The 19,920-nt window shown below is 40.1% G+C and overlaps 2 protein-coding genes across 2 annotated transcripts; both read left to right on the forward strand.

The window, feature by feature from the left end:
* Window positions 1–4,918: 4,918 nt before the first annotated feature.
* Window positions 4,919–10,922, forward strand: LOC141906862 (heat shock 70 kDa protein 13-like). Its single transcript, XM_074796307.1, has 5 exons — window positions 4,919–5,026; window positions 5,799–5,994; window positions 7,178–7,542; window positions 8,179–8,349; window positions 8,635–10,922. Exons 1-5 carry the CDS (start codon window positions 5,002–5,004, stop codon window positions 9,186–9,188), a joined length of 1,311 nt encoding a protein of 436 aa, XP_074652408.1. The 5' UTR covers window positions 4,919–5,001; the 3' UTR covers window positions 9,189–10,922.
* A 3,579-nt stretch (window positions 10,923–14,501) lies between these two features.
* Window positions 14,502–19,763, forward strand: LOC141906960 (zinc finger protein 830-like). Its single transcript, XM_074796461.1, has 8 exons — window positions 14,502–14,785; window positions 15,074–15,173; window positions 15,999–16,132; window positions 16,824–16,954; window positions 17,162–17,295; window positions 17,822–17,899; window positions 18,446–18,522; window positions 19,293–19,763. Exons 1-8 carry the CDS (start codon window positions 14,661–14,663, stop codon window positions 19,453–19,455), a joined length of 942 nt encoding a protein of 313 aa, XP_074652562.1. The 5' UTR covers window positions 14,502–14,660; the 3' UTR covers window positions 19,456–19,763.
* The last annotated feature ends 157 nt before the right edge of the window (window positions 19,764–19,920 follow it).

The following is a 19,920-nucleotide window of genomic DNA, read 5'->3' on the forward strand; positions in this document are numbered from 1 at the left end:
GTAACCGACTGCTATCCCGGCGAGAAACGAGATGGCTGCCATCGTGTAGCAAACTGATATCGGAACTTTCGAGCCCATAATGATGACAAGAAATGTAGATCAATAGGGCCTAAATCCAATTTTTTGCAATTTCTTTACGCCGCCTGTTAGTGTTACTACAACATAATATTTTAGAAAATATGTTTCGGAACAGCTGTTCCGAATTCGGTTGCATGATTGGGCGAGTCCGAACGTACTTTGCGAGTTAAATCCAATTCAATTCCTATTTATTTACACTTTAGATTACAAGTTATATCAGTCGATTATTTTACTGTAACAACAAGACAACTTGAAAGAACCAACATAACAGCTGCACACACAAAGAAGCCACGCAGCAGTTGACGAAGAACTGACCGAGGCCGGCCGGGCGCCCTCGCTCCTCAGGAAATACAAATTTAGGCTTTGAGGACAAATTGTCAGCTCACGTAGTTTCATTGCTGTTTTTAAAAGTTCGAGAGTCTTCTCGGAATGCCCGCAACTTGCAGCGAGTGGACACTCTTGCGAGTGGAAGAGATCTGTCAGATAGCACGCCACTGTGGTTTACGCTATGTCCGACTCAATTTCTAATTTCGTTTAATGCAGACTATTTTTGTAAAAAAATATTCGCGAATTTCCTTTCCTAGAAAAAGATATATGTAAAAGTTAATTGAAAAGTTAAAAACCTGAAACTGAGTGAATATATCTAGAAGAAATACTTTTAGCGTTGCTGAGGCGATCGGGAGAAATGCCGTTATGGATGTCGGGAGCGTGAATATCGAAAACGCTAAAGAAACTGTTACGAGCATTATTGTTGTACGTTTTGTCGCCGTTTTTGTAGTTTTCTTATCAGACGAAATGAACTTCGAAGACACGAATAACTGAATGACTATGATCGAATTCGATGTAATTATCAATGATAAAGGTAAAAGAAAAACGTACGTAACGAAAATGGTTAAGAAAAGGTTCAATTGTTCAGACGCTATGTAGTAACACCCGAACGTCGGGTCGGAAAATTTCATTATCACAGTAGGATAGATGCAAAGTACCGATATATTCACTATGCAAATGATGACAATCACGCATCGGGCGAATCTCGGTGTACATACCAAACGAGATGTGATCGGGAAGAGCACAACTGCCGCACGTTCTAGAGATATCGCCACTATCAACCACGAACTACTGCCACCCATAAAATACAACACGAATTCATAGATCCGACAACTGACGAGCGAATTCATCATGAATATATGTCCGCTTTTCACGCGCAAAAGAACGAAATGTAAAATGGGCATCAGCGTGAAATTCGTGCAAACTAAGAAATCGGAGACGGATAAAACGACGAGATAGTTAGCGTAAGATAAACCGCGAAATCTGTCACTTATCATAATGAGAAACGTAGCCGAATTACCGAACGCTCCGAACAAGAACAATAAAGACAGAATGACCAACGTAAACGTACGAAAATTACCGGACTTGTTTTCAACATACATGAGGACTTTGTAACTCGTGAAAGGTCGATCGATCTGCGGCGTCTGCAGCGTAGAATTCATGATCCGCCGCGGATTGCGTTTTCTCACATAAATGAGTTCAACGACGTGAAAGGAGAGATCGATGTTGATTTCGTTGTCGTATTTACGAGGTTTGTCGTTCATTTGTTCGAGGCTTAACGTATGCAATGAAAATTCTCTCGGAAAAATTCTAACTTTAATCTAAAGGCCTTGCGAGGACACAATAGGAGGGAGATTTCGTAGAAGACTATTATACTAATAGACTCATCTAATCGTTTACTGTGCAACAAAAGCCATGGATGAAACTGGCGTATTTTGATTTTGTTTGTGATCACTGAGAGATGTTATGAAATGAGTATATCTAATTACATAAAAATTTACACAGCCCAAAAAACAGGTTCAGACATGATGGGCACGCATTCGTGCAGTTACAGAGTTCATACAATCACAATTTGATAGAGTCGAATCTCGGTGTGCATACCAAACGAGATTTGAACGGGAGGAGACAATACTTGTGAATCAATTAACAATAGTTTAAGGCGGACATTGGACAAAACATGTTGAATATAAATTAAAGAAACTTTGACCCTTGCTCTATAAAGCGGGCAGAAGGATTACGGAGCTGTTAGCCCTTGGATAACTATACCTCAAAAATATTTTTGAAGGGTTTTTGTACCGTATTTTCTTTCTCTATACTGGGTTTCTTGGTTTCCCATATGGGCAATGTAATAGACCAATGAAGGGTTCGCGGTGGCCAGTGCGGTTTCTGACATTTTCTCAATATCCGGAATCACTTAGAAATTTCCGGAAAAATCTAAGTAAGCAGGGGTCTTACAATTTAAACAAATAATTCCAAAATTTTCCGGAAAATTCTAGATATATCATTATCGCAGGGGGGGTCACTTGGAATTCCGGAAAATAAATTCCGGATTTTTCTGGAAATTTCCGGAAATCTCATTCCAAAAATCGTGGTGTTACAACTTATACAAATTGTTTTTTTGCTGGTTTTTTGGGGAGTTAGGGTTTAGTGTTTAAGGGGTTAGGGTTTAGTGTTTAGAGGGTTAGGTTTTAGAGGGTTAGGGTTTAGGGGTTAGTGTTTAGGGGGTAAGTGTTTAGGGTTTAGTGTTTAGAGGGTAAGGGTTTACGGGGTTAGGTTTTAGAGGTTTAGGTTTTAGAGGTTTAGGTTTGAGGGTTAGTTTTTGGAGGGTTAGGATTTAGTGTTTAAAGGGTTAGGTTGTTAGGGTTTAGGGGGTTAGGGTTTAGTGTTTAGAGGGTAAGGGTTTAGAGGGTTAGAGAGAAATTAGAGGGTTCAGGGTTAAGAGAGATAGAATTAAGAGGGTTTTAGTGTTCAGAGGGTTAGGTTTTAGATGGTTAGGGTTTAGTGTTTAGAGGGTTAGGTTTTAGAGGGTTAGGGTTTAGGGGTTAGTGTTGAGGTGTTAGTGTTTAGAGTGTAAGGATTTAGTTTTTAGAGGGTTAGGGTTTAGTGTTTAGAGGGTTAGGTTTTTAGGGTTTAGGGGGTTAGGGTTTAGTGTTTAGAGGGTAAGGGTATAGAGGGTTAGAGAGAAATTAGAGGGTTCAGGGTTAAGAGAGTTAGAATTAAGAGGGTTTTAGTGTTCAGAGGGTTAGGTTTTCGAGGGTTAGTGTTTAGGGGTTTAGAGGGTTAGGTTTTAGAGGGTTAGGGTATTGTTTAGGTTTTAGAGGGTTATGTTTTAGGGTTTTAGGGTAAATAGGCTTCAGAAGATTTGGGTTTAGTGTTTAGAGGGTTCAGGGTTTAGAGAATTAGAGAGAATTTAGAATTAATTGGAATGAGATTTCCGGAATACGAAAAAAACCAAATTAATTTTTAATTGTTGGAGTACGCGAAAAGACCGATGAACGGTGCAGTCTTGTTTTGCTCGCATTTTCGTGTTCTTCGTTGTAGAGTGCTTTGAAAGAGGCACCGAAATGATTTATCGAGACGGAAACATGTTCAAAATAATCAATGGAAAACGCGGTTTGAGATGTTGATAGAAAATAGGTTTTGTTTGGATTTTCAAAATAATAACGTTCGCCCTTCATTCCATTAATTGTGAAATATTGCGGATATCGTTAAAACTTTGTTATGGTAACCAGGTGACCCATTTATTCTGGAACGATCCGGAAATTTCTGGAAAAAGAATTCTGATTTTCCGGAATTCCGCGATACCCCCCCCCCCCCCCATCCGTGCCGCCGTTACGTGATCAGCTTTCTTGAAAGATCCGGAAATTTCTGGAAAAGCAATTCTATTTTATTCTAGAACGATCCGGAAATTTCTGGAAAAATAAATCTGATTTTCCGGAATTCCGCGGTACCCCCCCCCCCCATCCGTGCCGTTACGCGATCAGCTTTCTGGAAAGATCCGGAAATTTCTGGAAAAGCAATTCTATTTTATTCTGGAACGATCCGGAAATTTCTGGAAAAATAATTCTGATTTTCCGCAATTCCGCGGTACCCCCCCCCCCTCCGTGCCGTTACGCGATCAGCTTTCTGGAGAGATCCGGAAATTTCTGGAAAAGCAATTCTATTTTATTCTGGAACGATCCGGATATAGTCAGAAAAACGATAGTAAAGTATGAAAAATGTCAGAAACCGCGCAAATCTCGAGGGTTTATGTTTGCGTGAGCTTCGGCTGGAGGCAATCAAACCATGGGAAACGAGGATTGGGCGGGGAGTATGGCTCCAGTTGTCAGAATGGAGAAAGCCTGATACAAAGTTCCTAGTTTGTTTCTGTCAAACAATATAACGCATTACAAAGTGGCCAAAAGATGGCCAAAAACCAAAAATAATTTTGCATGAGTTTTTGTGGGTTGGGACGAAGACAAATCTCTCAACTTAGAAAAAGTTCGCCTTTGAATAAGTTATAACTATAAGCGTATATAGACTTGGTCAGCTGTAGCAGAACTCTGGTAAGTGTTCATGTCTTAAATATTCAAAAAGTTATATTCTAGAATGAAATGGAACTCGCTGCTACCGATGAGATTCATATTGCACTTGTCGCATATACGTTCATCCCTTGGAATATTATGAAAACGATCGGTCGCTCAATTAGGTTGGTGTTTGTGGTTTGAGTATCATTATCTACATCGATCAATTGTGGAGAGCTAAGGAAAATAAATTTCCTGGACACCAGTAAGGTTTTACATGTATAATCTTAATTTTCTACACTATTTCTGTGCCCATTTTCTGGACTCTTGGTCCTGAGAAGTCTCTCAGTCAGCAACGACAGAGAAAGTCAGCGCGGTACTGGACCGAGACGCCAAGACTGCCTGAATTAGATTCCTCGGTTTAGTGCATTGATCGAGCCGGCGACCAGGAGGTAGGGATACCCGAATGTTATTTGTTACAGTTGCTTTACAACAATTTTGTCTCGCGGAAGTGATCGTCATCGAAGTTCGGCAATTTCCATATGGACGAATATTGGTCGTGTAAATTCTGCTATTGTCACCAAACATCATCATGAGTGGTGCTATCACGATATTTGGTAACTATATTGTACTTTTTCGCGTCAAATGTGTCGAAGTCAAGATTAGTTTGAAGCAAGTCTAAACTTTTTGTGTCAAGCCCCTCTGCCTCTGCCTTGCCCACCACAGGGACCTGACAAAAAAAACTTTGACCCCAGTATCCTAGGTACTATATATAAAAAGACAAGGGAGCCAACTCTCCGTCAGATGGGTCGATAGGTATGTCACTTCAACAGTTCGTAACTTCGTTATAGATTATCCAATCCGCTTCAAGTAAGATCATTCTTAAAGATAACGAATTTCTGCGTTAGACTGGGTGGTTTGAGAAAGATTTGAGTGTCTTGAGATTGTTAAATCGTTCGATTAATCCGAAAAAATCGGCAAAATCCGTCTGTACCGCACCAGCCTGGAAGTAAATATGACCATGATTTTTGAAAAAAAACGGCGCTTTCGACCACAAATTCTGAACCGATTTTTACAAACGAGGGCTTAATAGTTATAAGATAAGTAATAATTATAATAATAGATAATAATGATATGTAATAATAGTAATATACATAGTAATAAATGGAGATTAGGGAACTTACCCTAACCCTAATGACCTAGTCCCCTTTCTTGAATCTTACCCTTTAACCAATGTGGCAACGGGGTACCTGCACCACTAGGCCTACCTGTGGCAATTGAGGATTCCACATATGGCAGGGGAGGATCAGCCAATATTTTATTATTGAAATAATTCAACAATCCCCCGGTAATTATCCAACTGTATTTTCAAATCTTATCTAATTGCAGGGGCTTCCATTCTGGTGCTACTACTGGCCGGCTATTTCGGTCAAAAGTTTCTGCCGCCCCCGAAACCGAAGATCGTCGGCATCGATTTAGGCACGACGTATTCGTGTATCGGAGTTTACCACGCCGTCACTGGCGAAGTCGACGTGTTGAAAGATGCGGAGGGGAAAAAGTGCATTCCAAGCGTCGTAGCATTCCGGTTAGTGAAATCATTTTATCGTAAAATAAAACTATAATAAGGAGGGCCCTTGGCTAAAATGTTTTGATGGTTCGTTCGAAAGAGATATCGCGCCAGTCCCAGCGGTTACGATTTAGGCGTAGTCGAATGTACTGTGGTCTAAATTTGATAATCAATTTATTAAGTTTCAATACCAAACGTTCTAACGGTCCTCTACAACGTTTGAAGCCAAACTTGATATCAACAGTTCGATTGACGATGCTGAGATTTATATTTCGTTATGAATAATGATATTTTCATTGAATTTGAGATAGATTGAGTTTAGTAACTTACCTAATCGTTGGCGGTAAGCTTTTTATAATCGGATGGGCTTATACCATCTGTGGTTTGCGAAAATATCGCGAAACTAAACCACAGACAAGTTACTGACTAGATTGAGTTTAGATTTTCAAGTTAAATTTGTTCGCTGAAAAATCTTTGCCTTGTGTGCAGTGGAATTAAAATGGAAGGCGTTTTGACGAACTTTGACCGTACGCACAAAAGCAAATGGCGGTACAGTCGAAACTCATTAGTACAATGTCTGTGGGAAAATGAAAAATCATCTTAAGTACTGAAATTTGTATTTACCATAACCATTTGATAAAAACAATTCCATGATTACCTCAATCCCATAATTACCTGAAAATACCGTAACTGCTGGTATTCACTTGAACTGATAATAAGATTATACCCACGCGTTTATTTACTATAGAAATGAATAGGAGATCGTAAAATTTCAAATCCTATTACAGGGAATTTCATATCAACGTGATCGCACTAAGCATATATTTTTATATGAAAATGCTATACTGGATAGTCGGGAATTAATTTCCAAATTCATCGTATTACTTAGGTTTTCGTTGTAAGCCAAATCGTACTAACGAGGTTCGACAATTTACTCTGTCTGAATTATACCTTCCAATCAATATTACTTCCATGATAGTTCATCTTCCTAGACTTTCATCGACGGTGAAATGTATGGTAGAGATGATACATTGTTTTGGAAAAAAAAATATATATATATATATATATATATATATATATATATAGAGGCCTATAAGGAAAGCCTGGAATTAGTCGTATTACAGAAGTTTGGCGTTGTAAGCCGAATCATACTACCAGAGTTCAACTGTACGTAATTTTATTACTTATTTTCCCGTTTCAGAAATGGTTCCGTTCTCATCGGTTACAAAGCAACCGCGCAGGCCGATCACAATCCGAACAACACGATATACGACGCGAAACGGTTCATCGGTAAATATTTCAAACCTCACGAACTTCGCCACGAGGCGTCGCGCTATCCGTTCGGGATACGACTCGACGACAACGCCACCGCGAAATTCATCGTCGGTACGGCAAACGATCCGCAGACAATCGGGCCCGAGTACATCGGCTCGCACATCCTGTCGACTCTTCGCACGACGGCCGAGGCGAATCTATCGGCGCCGGTCACGCGGGCGGTGATGTCCGTGCCGGCGGAATTCAACGAGCTTCAGCGAAATTATACTAAATTAGCGGCAAAAATAGCAGGTACTTATCTAAATTATGTACGAAAAGCTGAGTAATCAACAAGTACAGTTAGTAACAGTAGAACTTGCTCATTTCGGATCACCTGGGACTGGACAATATTGTCCGAATTAAACGAATGTGAATTATGTGCTCTCATTCAGGACTGGAATTTTAGTGGAAAATCCGAATGAAACTGATCCAAATTAAACGAGTTATACTTTAGTTGTACCCTATTAATCAATAACTGGACTGTGTGGTTTAATTGAATCTGCAGCCTAGAAATATCTCCTTTGGATATTTCGCCATTGATGTCCAGACAATCTTTTCTGATGGTAGGCCTATGGTGTTACTATGCAGGATTTCTGTAATAGGCAAGTTCAGGCAGCAGATTCTAGTCGAGAAAAATACCATGTTTGGCTTAATGAGATATTGCAAAATATCAACAGATTAATATGAAACCAGCAGGGGCCAGTTGCTCAAAAGTTGGTTAGAGTTAACCAGTGGATAGTTGACATAGTGACATTTAAAAGTTCATTGTTACTATGGTATTCATCCGCTGTGTATCTTTAACCAACATTTGAGCAACCAGCCACAAGTTGTACTGAAGACTGTAACAATTTTAACGTTTTCATCATTTTTTTTAAATCTCACGCTAAGGTATCGAAGTTCTGAGAATTATAAATGAGCCGACCGCTGCTGCTCTTGCGTATGGCCTTCACAAAAAGGACGGAGTGCGGAATGTAATGGTTGTTGATCTCGGCGGCGGTACTCTGGATGTGTCTCTTTTAAACATCCAAGGTGGCATGTTTTTTACGCAAGGAATGGCAGGTGCTGTATACAGTTTGAATGTCAGATGACTTTGTCAATCTACAATTTGGCATTTTTGTTAATTACTTGGGATACTGATTTTTTCAAGTACCAATTTAGGAGGAGTTTTACTAGTCTGTATTGGAAGAAGTGATGCAGACGCTTCCTTGAAATAAGAAATTGTATCCATTATCTTTCTCCTTCTATCAAAAAATGACTGATCTGTAGGGACCTTGTTATATTTTAATCCAAAATATACTCTTTCACATCATGTTTCTGATTATATTTTTGTCTTTGTCATTGTAGGGAACAATCATTTAGGAGGACAAGATTTCAATCAGAATCTGCTGAAGCATTTGCTACACGAAATCGACAACGCGTATGGTCGAACGTTAACCGATCCAGAGGACGTCCAAACGCTACGAGACCAAACCGAGCTCGTGAAACTCCGTCTGACCGATCATCTCTCGGCCGGCGTATCCATTCCGTTACGATCGTTTAAATCGACCGATGACCAGACGCCCGTGTTCACGAAAACGATCACGCGCGACGAATTCGAAGATTTGAACGCGAATCTTTTCAAGAAGGTGCTCGAACCGATCGAACGGATATTGCAGGACGTCGATATGCTGCCGAGCGAAGTCGACGAGGTCGTCATGGTCGGCGGTTCGACGCGTATTCCGAAAGTGCGATCGTTGGTCGCCGAGTTTTTCGGCAAATGGCCGAATGTCGCGATCGACCCGGAACTGGCTGTCACGTATGGAGTTTCTATACAAGCGGGTATTTTAGGAGGAATGTGGCCTTTGACCGTCAGCGCAATAGAACTTCAGACGCAAGTTAGGAAAATCTACTTGCATTGATACATGGAGTATTCCGTAATTACTTTTCGTGATTTCGTTTTGGAAATATGATTTCTCTGCAATGGCTTTTGATTTTGAATCAGTAATTTATCAAATTTTTTTTTAGGCTAAAATAAAATGATACCTTGTTTCTACCTAATCGACCGGGTCACTTGTGTAAACTACAATAAGATTTGTTATCAGTTCAGTTCTATAACTGCCAGGTCTGTTATGACCAGCTTGATCATGATTTAACAAAATAAAGTAATATGCAGGTTTAAATAGGTGGCCGACTACTATTTTTAAGGTCAGCATAAATGAGAAACAAGGTTTTAGCCTTATCTGCTGCAGCAAAGTATTGATTTCTTTTTACTTTCTTCATAGCCGGTTCACACTGAAATGGTCTGAATTTAGACCAGGGCCCAGTTGCACAGTTAAGTGGTCTTGAATTATAAGATAAGTCTTAAGTTGTTAGCAATGGCCACAGAACCAAGATTGCTTTGTACTGAGCATAAATCTAAAACCTGTGACACCTAATTATAACTCCAAGTTTCACTGATCTCAAGCATTCGTACTAACGACAAAGTATGTGTTTAACTGGTCTTTTCTATTTTTCAAAAGACAACCAGGTAACTTGTACCAACCAAAAATACCATTTCAGGTCCCTTCTGTCCATCAGAATGGACCATTTGGGCAGTTCTGTGTTGTGTGAATTAATAGAAAATTTCCTCTTAGTCTAAATTGCCTGTTTATCATAGATTTGGATTGTGTGGGGACCAGCTGAAAAAGCTGATGTGAAATATCTGTGTAAATGCATAGTTTGATCAATTCTGGTCCATGGAAAAAGGATTTAAATTTTGTCCAAGTCAAGTGTACTGTAGAGTCCCCGGCTAAGATACATGTACCTGATAGGTAAATTATTTACTCGATTCTTGGGAAGTAAGGTTCATCGAGAGTTTGCTGACAGCTCCTGGTTACGTGCCGGTTTGTGCTAGGTTTCACTCAAATTATTTGGACAATCTGAAGACTGAAAAGTGCGATACCGGTACCTGTACTGGTAATGTTGTGAGCATTTACTGGTTAATCATGTATGACTACGATGATTATATTGTTAACTTTTCTGTCATTTCGTATGTACTTAGAAATTAATTGTCAAATCTTACAGATATTTTAAGCATTTGCAGGGTTCTTTGTTAAAAGTGCTTTCGTTGAAAGATTGATTGTTGTTACGGATATAAGAAAATCATAGATATTTATGTGAATTGTATAGATATCTTGTGACTCGGGGTGGATTTAGGGGGTAATTTAGGCAGTGCGGAGTCCTACCCTCCCATACAAGTTGCCCTTTTCATCGAGACATCGATTGTTAAGACCTGGGAATTTGACACTAATCTTCTCTGAATTTGGATCTGCACGGAAAAGAAAATTCAGATATATTTAAGGGCGAGGGTGGCCCTTCGCTGGTGGCTTTTGAAGCAGCTCCTTTTTCCGTATACCTTCTCTCTTCTTCCGGACTCCTGCCTTCCAATATTTGCTTGATCCACCCCTGGTGACTTATTTTATTAAAGTCATGAAAATGTTTTAATATATATGTATTCAGTTTTTAAAAATTTGTATATCTGTGTGTACCTCGGTGGTGATAATTATAGTGTTAACAATGTGTAGTGAAGATTGAATGTTCTCAGTCAAAAAGTCGGTAACTTCGGTTATCTTAATTAATGTTAGTGTGTGCGAGTATGTTGTGTGCGCATTTGGGTCAGGTGAACATATTTCTGTTTCCAAATAAAGTATATTTTCAAAAAAGAAAATTGTTCAATTATTTTATGCTGCGAGGAGGTAAGGCCACACAAATCCGTGAACGGACTACTAGATTTAAATCACTATTGGATTAGTGGTACGGTACCGATTAGAGTGAGGGGTACTGCGAGAGAGATTATTGAGACTTGATAATTGGGTAATAAGATAAAATCCCACTATTTACAGATTAAAAGAATTCAAAAACCAGAATTTATTTATTAAATCTAAAATATATAAAAGACACGACGTTTCGATCTCACCCTAGAGATCATCATCAGGTGACGATGATCTCTAGGGTGAGATCGAAACGTCGTGTCTTATATATTTTAGATTTCATCATCATCATCATCATCATCATCAAATACGGTTGCGTAGGCTTTTGCCTTTAAACCGATTAAGACTACTTTGTTAGGGTGCGCGGTTTACAGGGTGTAGAGACGGTCCCTCTAGTGCCTGTCGAGACTCGACTTGAATGAGTCCATTGTGTCACTCATTACCACTTGACTTGGGAGACTATTCCAGGGTTCAATAACTCTCTGGGTGAAACTGTTTTGTCTGATGGTTGTCTTGCATCTTGGTTTGGTAAGTTTAAGTGGGTGACCCCTCGAATGTCTGTCGGTTAGATTTGCGGTCAGTGGCAAGAGTCTCTCGACGTTAGCTGTCTTGTAATGGCCATGCAGATATGTATAAGTCTGGATCATGTCACCGCGAGCTCGGCGGTAATGTAAGGATGGGAGTTGAAGGTCCTTGAGGCGTTGTTCGTATGATTTGTCACGAAGACCTGGGACCAGTTTTGTTGCACGACGTTGTACGTGTTCCAAGCTATCGATGTGTTTCCGGAGGTAGGGTGACCAGATGCTGGCGGCGTATTCAAGGTGCGGGCGAACAAGGCTTTTGTAGAGGATCTTAAAGGAGTCTTTGTCTAGGGCTGTGAAGGTTCTCCGAATTATAATCAACATACGTTGCTGTAGTGGTGACTTGTTGAATGTGGGTATCAAATGACAGTGATGGGTCCATGACAACTCCAAGGTCCTTTTCCTGGGTTGAGGTTTTGAGATGGTGAGATTTACCTTCACTGTCGATCATGGAGTATACATAGTCTGGATGGTTTTTGCCTATGCGAAGGACTTACATTTGTCAGGATGGAAGGACATCTGCCATTTCTTGGCCCACATGGATAGTTCTTTCAGATCATCATCTAGTATTTTACAGTCGTTGACGCTGTTTACAGTACGGTAGATTTCGGTATCATCGGCGTATAGCTTGATAATGCTCTTGATCGAGTTAGGGAGGTCGTTGATGTATATTACGAAAATGATTGGGCCAAGAACGCTTCCTTGAGGAATACCGCTAGTGACGTTCGCCCAGTCGGAAATTTCGTCGTTGATCTTAACACATTGCCGCCGATTGTAGAGGAAGTCACCTAGCTAGTTATTCAAATGGCCTTGAATGCCGTAGTTTCTAAGTTTGACAAGCAAACGCTGGTGGGGTACGGTGTCAAATGCTTTCTTAAAATCTAAAAATATTGCATCAATGGGATTTTTGTCATCAAGAGCTGCGTGCCAGTCGTCGATTGTCTCGGTTAGCTGTGTAACAGTGGATCTACCTCCTACAAAGCCATGTTGGTCATCTGATAGTAAGTTGTTGTTGTAGAGGTAAGACATAATTTGGTCGCGGACTATGCTTTCGAGAACTTTACATACAGAGGAGGTAAGGCTGATAGATCTATAGTTTCCAGCATTGTATTTTGGTCCCTTCTTGTGGATTGGAGTGACAAGCATATTTCTCCATGCATCTGGGATTTTTTGAGTGTTGAGAGATTTTTTGAAGATAATCAACAGCGCTGGTGCAATCTCTTCGGCTGCTTCTTTCAATACTCGGGGAAAGATGTTATCCAGGCCATGCGATTTGTCGGGTTTGAGAGCTTTTAGCTTTTTGACAACCATTTCTAGGGTGATCTCGATGTTTGTTAAGGGTGGCCCAGAGTATTGGGGTTCCTCATCAGGGATGGTAGCCAAGTCCTCTGTGATGAAGACGCTCGCAAAGTATTGGTTAAGCAGGGTAGCTTTCTGACGGTCGGAGCATGTGCGCTCGTTGGGACGTCCGGTTTCAAGATCTGGTATGATGGCTGTATTCTTAAGCTTGGAGTTGACATAATACCAGAAAGCCTTTGGGTTTGATCTCGCTTCGCGTGCGATTTTGTGTTCAATTGACTTAATTGCACTGCGGGTGGCCCATCTTGCTTGATTGCGGGCCCTGGTATATGCCGTGTAGTCAGATCCATCTTGAGTTTGTTGAAAGCGCTTGAGGGCATGGTGCTTTTTCTTTACTTTCCGCAGCGTTTTTTCATCCATCCATATAGGCTTGTTTTTTCTCTTTAAGTTGAGGCTTCTTTTCGGGATGTTAGTGTTGACTACAGTGTCTAGTTTGCGTTGCAGTATTTCCATGCATTTATTCACTGAGTCATCGCTAAGTAAGTTGTTCCAGTCTTGGCTCAGTAACTCGCCTCGAAGGGAGTCGTAGTCACCGCGGTTTAGGTCGTATCTTTGTTTGTTCGTGTCGGATGCGGCTGTAATGGAACATTCGATGTCAAAGGTTAGAACGGTGTGGTGGCTTTCGCCGATAGGTGCAGATGATTCTATGTTAGTAACGTTGGTCATGTAGTCAGTCAGTATAAGGTCTAGAGTGTTAGGTTGTTGATTACTGCGGAAGTGAGTTGGTTCGGTTACGTGCTGCTTGAGAGATCCTTCCCTGGTAGCATGCAGGAAATTTGCAGCTGGACTTTCATCATTGCAGGAGTAATTTTCGTCAGTCCAGTTGAGTTCTGGGTGGTTGAAATCACCACAAATCAGGAGTTTATGGTTATTCGATACTAGATCTACCAGCGCCTTGTTGAGTTGGATATCATTCGTTTCGGATTTTGATGGGCTACGATATATTGATCCAATTGTGAGGGTGCCGAATTTTGTTTTTACCTGAGCCCAAGCAGATTCGCGGAGTGAGTTTGTTATCTTTTCTGTAGCGGATGGAGTCAATAGCTGTTGGGTTTAGGCTTTTGTGAATGAAGAGGCAGGCTCCGCGATCAAAGTTGCCGTTATAGAGAATAACTGGTAGTTAGGGATGTTGAATTCTGACTCTTGGTACGGTGCTTCATATTTCTTGGGGATAATCTCGGTGAGGGCGATGATGTCTGGCTCGCGCTGATTTATGAGGACTTGTAACTCTGCCATCTTGTTAGTTAGGGTGTCGGTGTTGGTGTACAAGCCCTTGAAGTGTACCGGTATTTTTCTTTATAGTTGGGGCGGGGATTTCCGCTCCACGACTAGGTTGTCTCTGATTACCCATTGCTTCGGGTCTTGACCTGTAGCTGCGGCTTCCTGCCTTTTTGCCTTCAGCAGTTTTCTCAATATACCGGCCTCTTCTTTTTGCTGGAGGGAGTTCATGTCCCTCCTGACTGACAAGTTTTTTGAAATCGTGTTACTTGACGTTTGTAGTTTGTGCGCGTTGCGCAGGATTTAATAAATAAATTCTGGTTTTTAAATTCTTTTAATCTGTAAATAGTGGGATCTTATCTTATTATCCGTTCACCACGTTTGAGTGTGATCATCGTTCTATTGATAATTGGGATTCGAACTCAATTACGTCAAACGGAGGAGCATTCTGCACGATACGAACTAACCAGCACTGATTTCAAAGATGGCGGCCTCCATGAAAAAGTCGAAACAAAAATCGAAAAAACCCTTGTCCAAAGATGATCTGAGGCGTCTCATGAAAGTACATCGCACTGAAATAACTAAAAAAGTAGAACATCCATGCGCCAAGTGAGTTTTGATCAGGAAATTTGATTCGTGATATATTTGGAAAGTGTTTATTTATTGGCAGATTGCATTTCTGGTTGTTTCAGTTTGTTTGTTTGTTCCCCTCTTCGGCCTCGGCTCCGTCCGGCCCTCGTATTCCTCTCTCGGTCTCTGACTCTGCATTTCTACATGTTCCAAATACATCAGGGTCTTGTTAAGGGCACATATTCAAGGAGTTTTATCTTTCGATTTTTGTGTTGTGATATTCTATAGTTTTAGTTTGATTTATTTTGCCATTTGATCGTGTTTCAGATATAATTCTTTAGATCAGCTTATATGCATAGTGTGCAACTCTCAAGTAAAAAATGAAAAACTCTGGAATGCCCATCTTATGGGCCGAACCCACAAGGAGGTATGATATATGTTCTACATCATTAGTTTTTTCTTCTCAGTTTTTCTATCATTTGTTTATCGCAACTCTTGCTGATTCCAACCAGAGTCAGTTCAAATGTGCTCCAAATTTGGTATTATTACCCCCAACCTATATATAATTCTATACCGTGTATCAGTCATCTAACCCTGGGGAGAAGTAACATCCAAGCAACTGCTTATATTAGTCATGGTTCTATAGTCAATCTAACACCTGGTAACCTAAGACAAGCTCATTTTGATTCTACAAGAGAATCAACTTAATTCAAATCATTTGAAACCAACGAAATACATTTGACCAGTTTTTTTTATAAATCTGGGTTAAATATCATATTTTACATGCATTTATTTGTAGATGGACTGAAAGTACATGTAAAGGCCTATAGGGTAATTCACTCTAAAATGAACCAATTAGGCGTTCAGGAATCATTTATCTGGCCAGCTACCCATTTACTCCTGGGTGGAGAGAGGCAATGAGGATGTGTGTCTTACCTGGAGACACTACTGGGGTTCAAACCCATGCATCTCGCATCCAAAAGTCAAATGCTCTAACCATTAGCCCACACCGCTCGCTCATATACATGTAGCCTATTAGATTGTCAAGCTCGCTGATGCCAGATAGTCATATTTTTAGGTTTTGGACCATTTTCTAAAATGGTCAAAAATTGAATTTGTTCCATATGTCTGACAGAAATTCCTGTTCCAAAAAGATCCGACTTAATTCGGATTACAAGAATATATCATATTACCTGTAAATTTAAAGAGTACAAATAAGAAAATTATACGTTTCCGTGTAAATCCTATTTAGAATGTGGCAGAATTGAAACGACAAAAAGAACAGCCCACTCCGGAGTCACGACCCAGTCACAAACGACGCGTCAGTGATGATGGCAATGATGCAGTTACTAAGAAAACGAAACAGAATGCGGAAACAACGGAAAAGTAGGTGTAGTAAATATCATATGTTCAGGGCCCAGTTTCGAGAAGGTTTTTGGGCGAAAATTTTTGATTTGATAGCTATGGGTTACTTCATGTTTTCAATGACTACAATTCATATTTTTTAAGCTTTAACTTTCTCATGAAACTGGACCAGAGGCTAGTGCTGGTGCTAGTGAACAAAGTTTTTCGAACGACTGACCCTTGTTAAAGAATTCTGTGCCCGGTTCAATTTTAGCCACTTAATTTGAAGCAACGTTGAGAAACTGACACTGATCCAAATATTTGTTCTCTGGCTTCTGTTACGAGACCCTTATTTTCATACTGTCCGTCTGTGTGTCTGTCTTTCAGCTACTTAGCTTCGTTAATAGTGGGTCGCTCTTGATGAAACTTGGTTACAATGTTAGTATGGGGGTCTAGTTGTGCCGTGCAAAGAATGGGCCCAGTGCGCCAGCTAGCAGCATAACTAGGCACTAAAAACTTCAAAATTCATAAAGGTGTCACAAGAAGATATAGCTATTGGCACTAAGTAGATACAACATATCCAAAATGCAATGGGGACTAATGCATGGGATCGAATTTCAGGGTTTAACAGTTCTCGCCTATGGCTCGTTACTTCTAAACTGAAGTACATGTATATGGATAACAATTCAATCGCTTTTGTCGTAATAATTTATTTATTTCTTGTTTAACACAGAGCTGGAGGAATTGTCTCATTGGGAAGTTATGACTCCTCAGATAACGACGATGATAACGAAAATGAAAAAGATAAAGAAGACGAATCATCGCCGGCTAATAGTAACCAACTCAAAAATCAACTCCCTCCAGGTTTGTGGTTTGTAATTTTTTTCAAAACACAGCCCTCACATAGCCAAGTCGCCCTCATCGATTAAAGTGCCCATTAGAATTTTCAGCTCCCACCCCGTTGGAAGAATCCTAAATTCAACCAACAACAATAGAAATCAATTTTATGATAATTTATTATGAAAACGTGCCCTTTGTCTCAGTCATTGCATTGTTGTTCATTTATTATAGATTTCTTCGATAAAGACGTTCAGCCCGGCTCAAGTGCTGAACAAGCAGTTGGAGATGAACTTCTGACGAAGTCTGCATCGATGGCCGACGCATTACCTGAAGGTTTCTTTGATAACCCTGTAGAAGATGCCAAGGTAAAGTTTAATCCATATCTCGATCTAAACTGGATATTACGGTATACATGAATTTAGAGTGAAGCCTATTGAAGTTGGATCTTTTTGAAACCGGAAGATCCGACTTAGTGCTAAAATTCAACATTGGGATCATTCATTTATTACGTACGCCTAAAATTTGAATTTTTCAACCCCCCCTCCCCCTCTACGCAAAATCAGCCATTTTTTTCATATACATTAAGCATTGCAGTACGCAATTGCACTGACCCATCCCCCTCCCCTAATACGTACGTAATTAACCAATGACTCCATTGCAAATATAGAAAATGGTGCAACATATTCATTATGCCTTATGCGGACATTCGGCATAAGAATCTAAGCAGGCCGGAGTATATATGACGTATAAATGTAAAATGTGAATTTCATTGATACCGAATGATCCTGATTCGGCCGCCGGTTGGCTGGATCATGTACATCGGTACTTAGTACCGGTAATCGCACATTGGTACCGCCGCGGATAACTATGATTGTCATTTTTTCAATGCAGGTCCGTCAAGTGGAGTACAAAGACAAAATGGACGATGAATGGGAACTCTTTCAAAAGGCTATGAAAGAAGAAAAATTAGTAAGTTTCGCCTTTCGGTCTTCATCGTGAAGAATCTAATCAATTTCGAGTCTAACTGCTTTCCTACCTTATTCAGTGTCTATGATGGTTGATTATTAGTAGATACGTATGAGTACTTTGTACCAAAACATAGCAGTAATGATTCACCAGAAACTATGGACGAATCCCTTTACTGATAAAAGTCTTTACAGTTCAACGCATCATTCAGGCTGTCAAGCCCAAGTGCCTAACTGAGATATAAAGTCGTGATTGATTGCCAATAAAATCCATCTCGCGATGTCTTGCATTTTACAGTAAACCTCGGACAAACTGGGACTGACAAAATTGGTCCGAGGTGAGGAAAGTTCGAGTTAAAGCTATAAAAAATAAGTTAGGAAATCACAAAATTGATTTGGTTTTTGTCCGAGTTAGTCGAAAGTTGGGGTTGGGCATGTAAGGCGAGATTTACTGTACGATGTATTAACTTATTGATGATTTCTATTCCCACGTGGTACCATTTGTTGCGATATCGATTTGCTTTTTATTTCGCTGTCCGTTATTACGTAGGTGTCCGAGGCTATAATCGAGGATGAGGAGGAACACATTACTGAGGAGAGAAACATCGAGGAAATCGACGATCAAATGTAAGTACCCGGTACATTGAATCGATTGCAAATTGATGGATCTGATTTTTGCCTCGGTATGGTAAACTTTCTCCGAAGAGTTTTCAGGAACTCTCAGCAGGGATTCGAACCTGATGTCGTCGATCGACTCGGGCCACGGCACGAAACCCCATCAACACAATACCGGATGCGCAGTTTTACCGATGATGCAAATTTCACAGATTTCTCAATCGTTAATGTTTGGTATTGTAAAAATACCATAGTCGTAATACTGCTTTAATTTGTCACTATGCCAGCTATCCTCCGTGTTAACTTATACTTTTGGTGGACGTTGCTTCAAATCTATTGCTTCATCTCTGTGGATTCTCATTAGATTCAGAGATTCGAAAAATTGACGATTTGAACACATTTAAACACAGTCTGAAACACCTGGGCCCAGTTTCACGAAAAAAGTGTACGCCTAAAACGGTTAAGTTTGATTTGTTGTCCTCATTGAAAAAATGAAGTAGACCAATAGCAATTACGCACAAATTTTGGGTTTAAACTTTTTTGTGAAACGGGGCCTGCTTTTCTGCAAAGCGTATGGACTGTAGATGCAGCTTTCACTAATTTTAAAGTGCTGGTTGACATTTTTTTAAATAAAATAGGTAGGCGCTCTACAAATTTTCAGATTATTATTATGATTACTATGAACTGAGCCAAGATGATTAAATCAGTGGAACAAGTGAAATTATTTTTTTTGCATATTTTACTCGAGCTAAAATAAAATACAATCTTGAAATTTGTTGCAGGCGTCGGTGGTCGAAAGTGCACGCTTTGGCCCAGAAGAAAGAGCAAATAATGCAGGAACATAATCTAAATTCGGCGAAGGGATCGGAAAGTGATAGTGACATTGATGAACAGGCGTTCGATGAATTTCTCGACTGGCGGTCGAAGTCCGCGTGGAAATCGTAGCACACGGAATATTATGTTAACTGCCGAACAGTGTTGCTAAAAGACTTACGAAATGAGAATTTAAATAATATGCTAGCTGAATTCAGAATAATACTAGACGATTTACACAATACGCCAGATGTACGAATAAAACTGGTTATGCTCTTATTCAGGATTGCATTAACCTGTCAGTGCTATTCTTATCAGATTAAGTGTAAATACTAGCAAGTGTTCCATATTGTTTTTGGAAAATGTGGATGAGAATTGATGTGTAAGGAATAAATGCCAAGTTAAGAAAAGCCATTTCAGAATTTTTATGGAGCCAGATATTTTCGATATCGATTTAGACCGCGCCTGTTTTTCCTGCTGTATTTCAGTATTTTTTGATGTCTCGGATTATAGATGTGGTGGCCGGGAGACTGAAAATCAAGATCCAAATGTTCGATCCAGATTTGAATCCGATTCCGTGTTATACATCAGTATTTT

The sequence above is a fragment of the Tubulanus polymorphus genome, chromosome 6 (genome assembly GCF_964204645.1).
Source record: "Tubulanus polymorphus chromosome 6, tnTubPoly1.2, whole genome shotgun sequence".
NCBI classification, from domain to species: Eukaryota; Metazoa; Nemertea; class Palaeonemertea; order Tubulaniformes; family Tubulanidae; genus Tubulanus; species Tubulanus polymorphus.

Bases quoted from the DNA above. Each gene is read 5' to 3' on its own strand.
- LOC141906862 (XM_074796307.1), top strand. From the start codon at position 5,002: ATGAGTGGTGCTATCACGATATTTG. The intron at 5,027-5,798 runs GTAACTATATTG...ATCTAATTGCAG, and splicing joins TGGTGCTATCACGATATTTG to GGGCTTCCATTCTGGTGCTA. The intron at 5,995-7,177 runs GTTAGTGAAATC...TTCCCGTTTCAG, and splicing joins CCAAGCGTCGTAGCATTCCG to AAATGGTTCCGTTCTCATCG.
- LOC141906960 (XM_074796461.1), top strand. From the start codon at position 14,661: ATGGCGGCCTCCATGAAAAAGTCGAAACAAAAATCGAAAAAACCCTTG. The intron at 16,955-17,161 runs GTTTGTGGTTTG...CATTTATTATAG, and splicing joins CAAAAATCAACTCCCTCCAG to ATTTCTTCGATAAAGACGTT. The intron at 18,523-19,292 runs GTAAGTACCCGG...AATTTGTTGCAG, and splicing joins GAGGAAATCGACGATCAAAT to GCGTCGGTGGTCGAAAGTGC.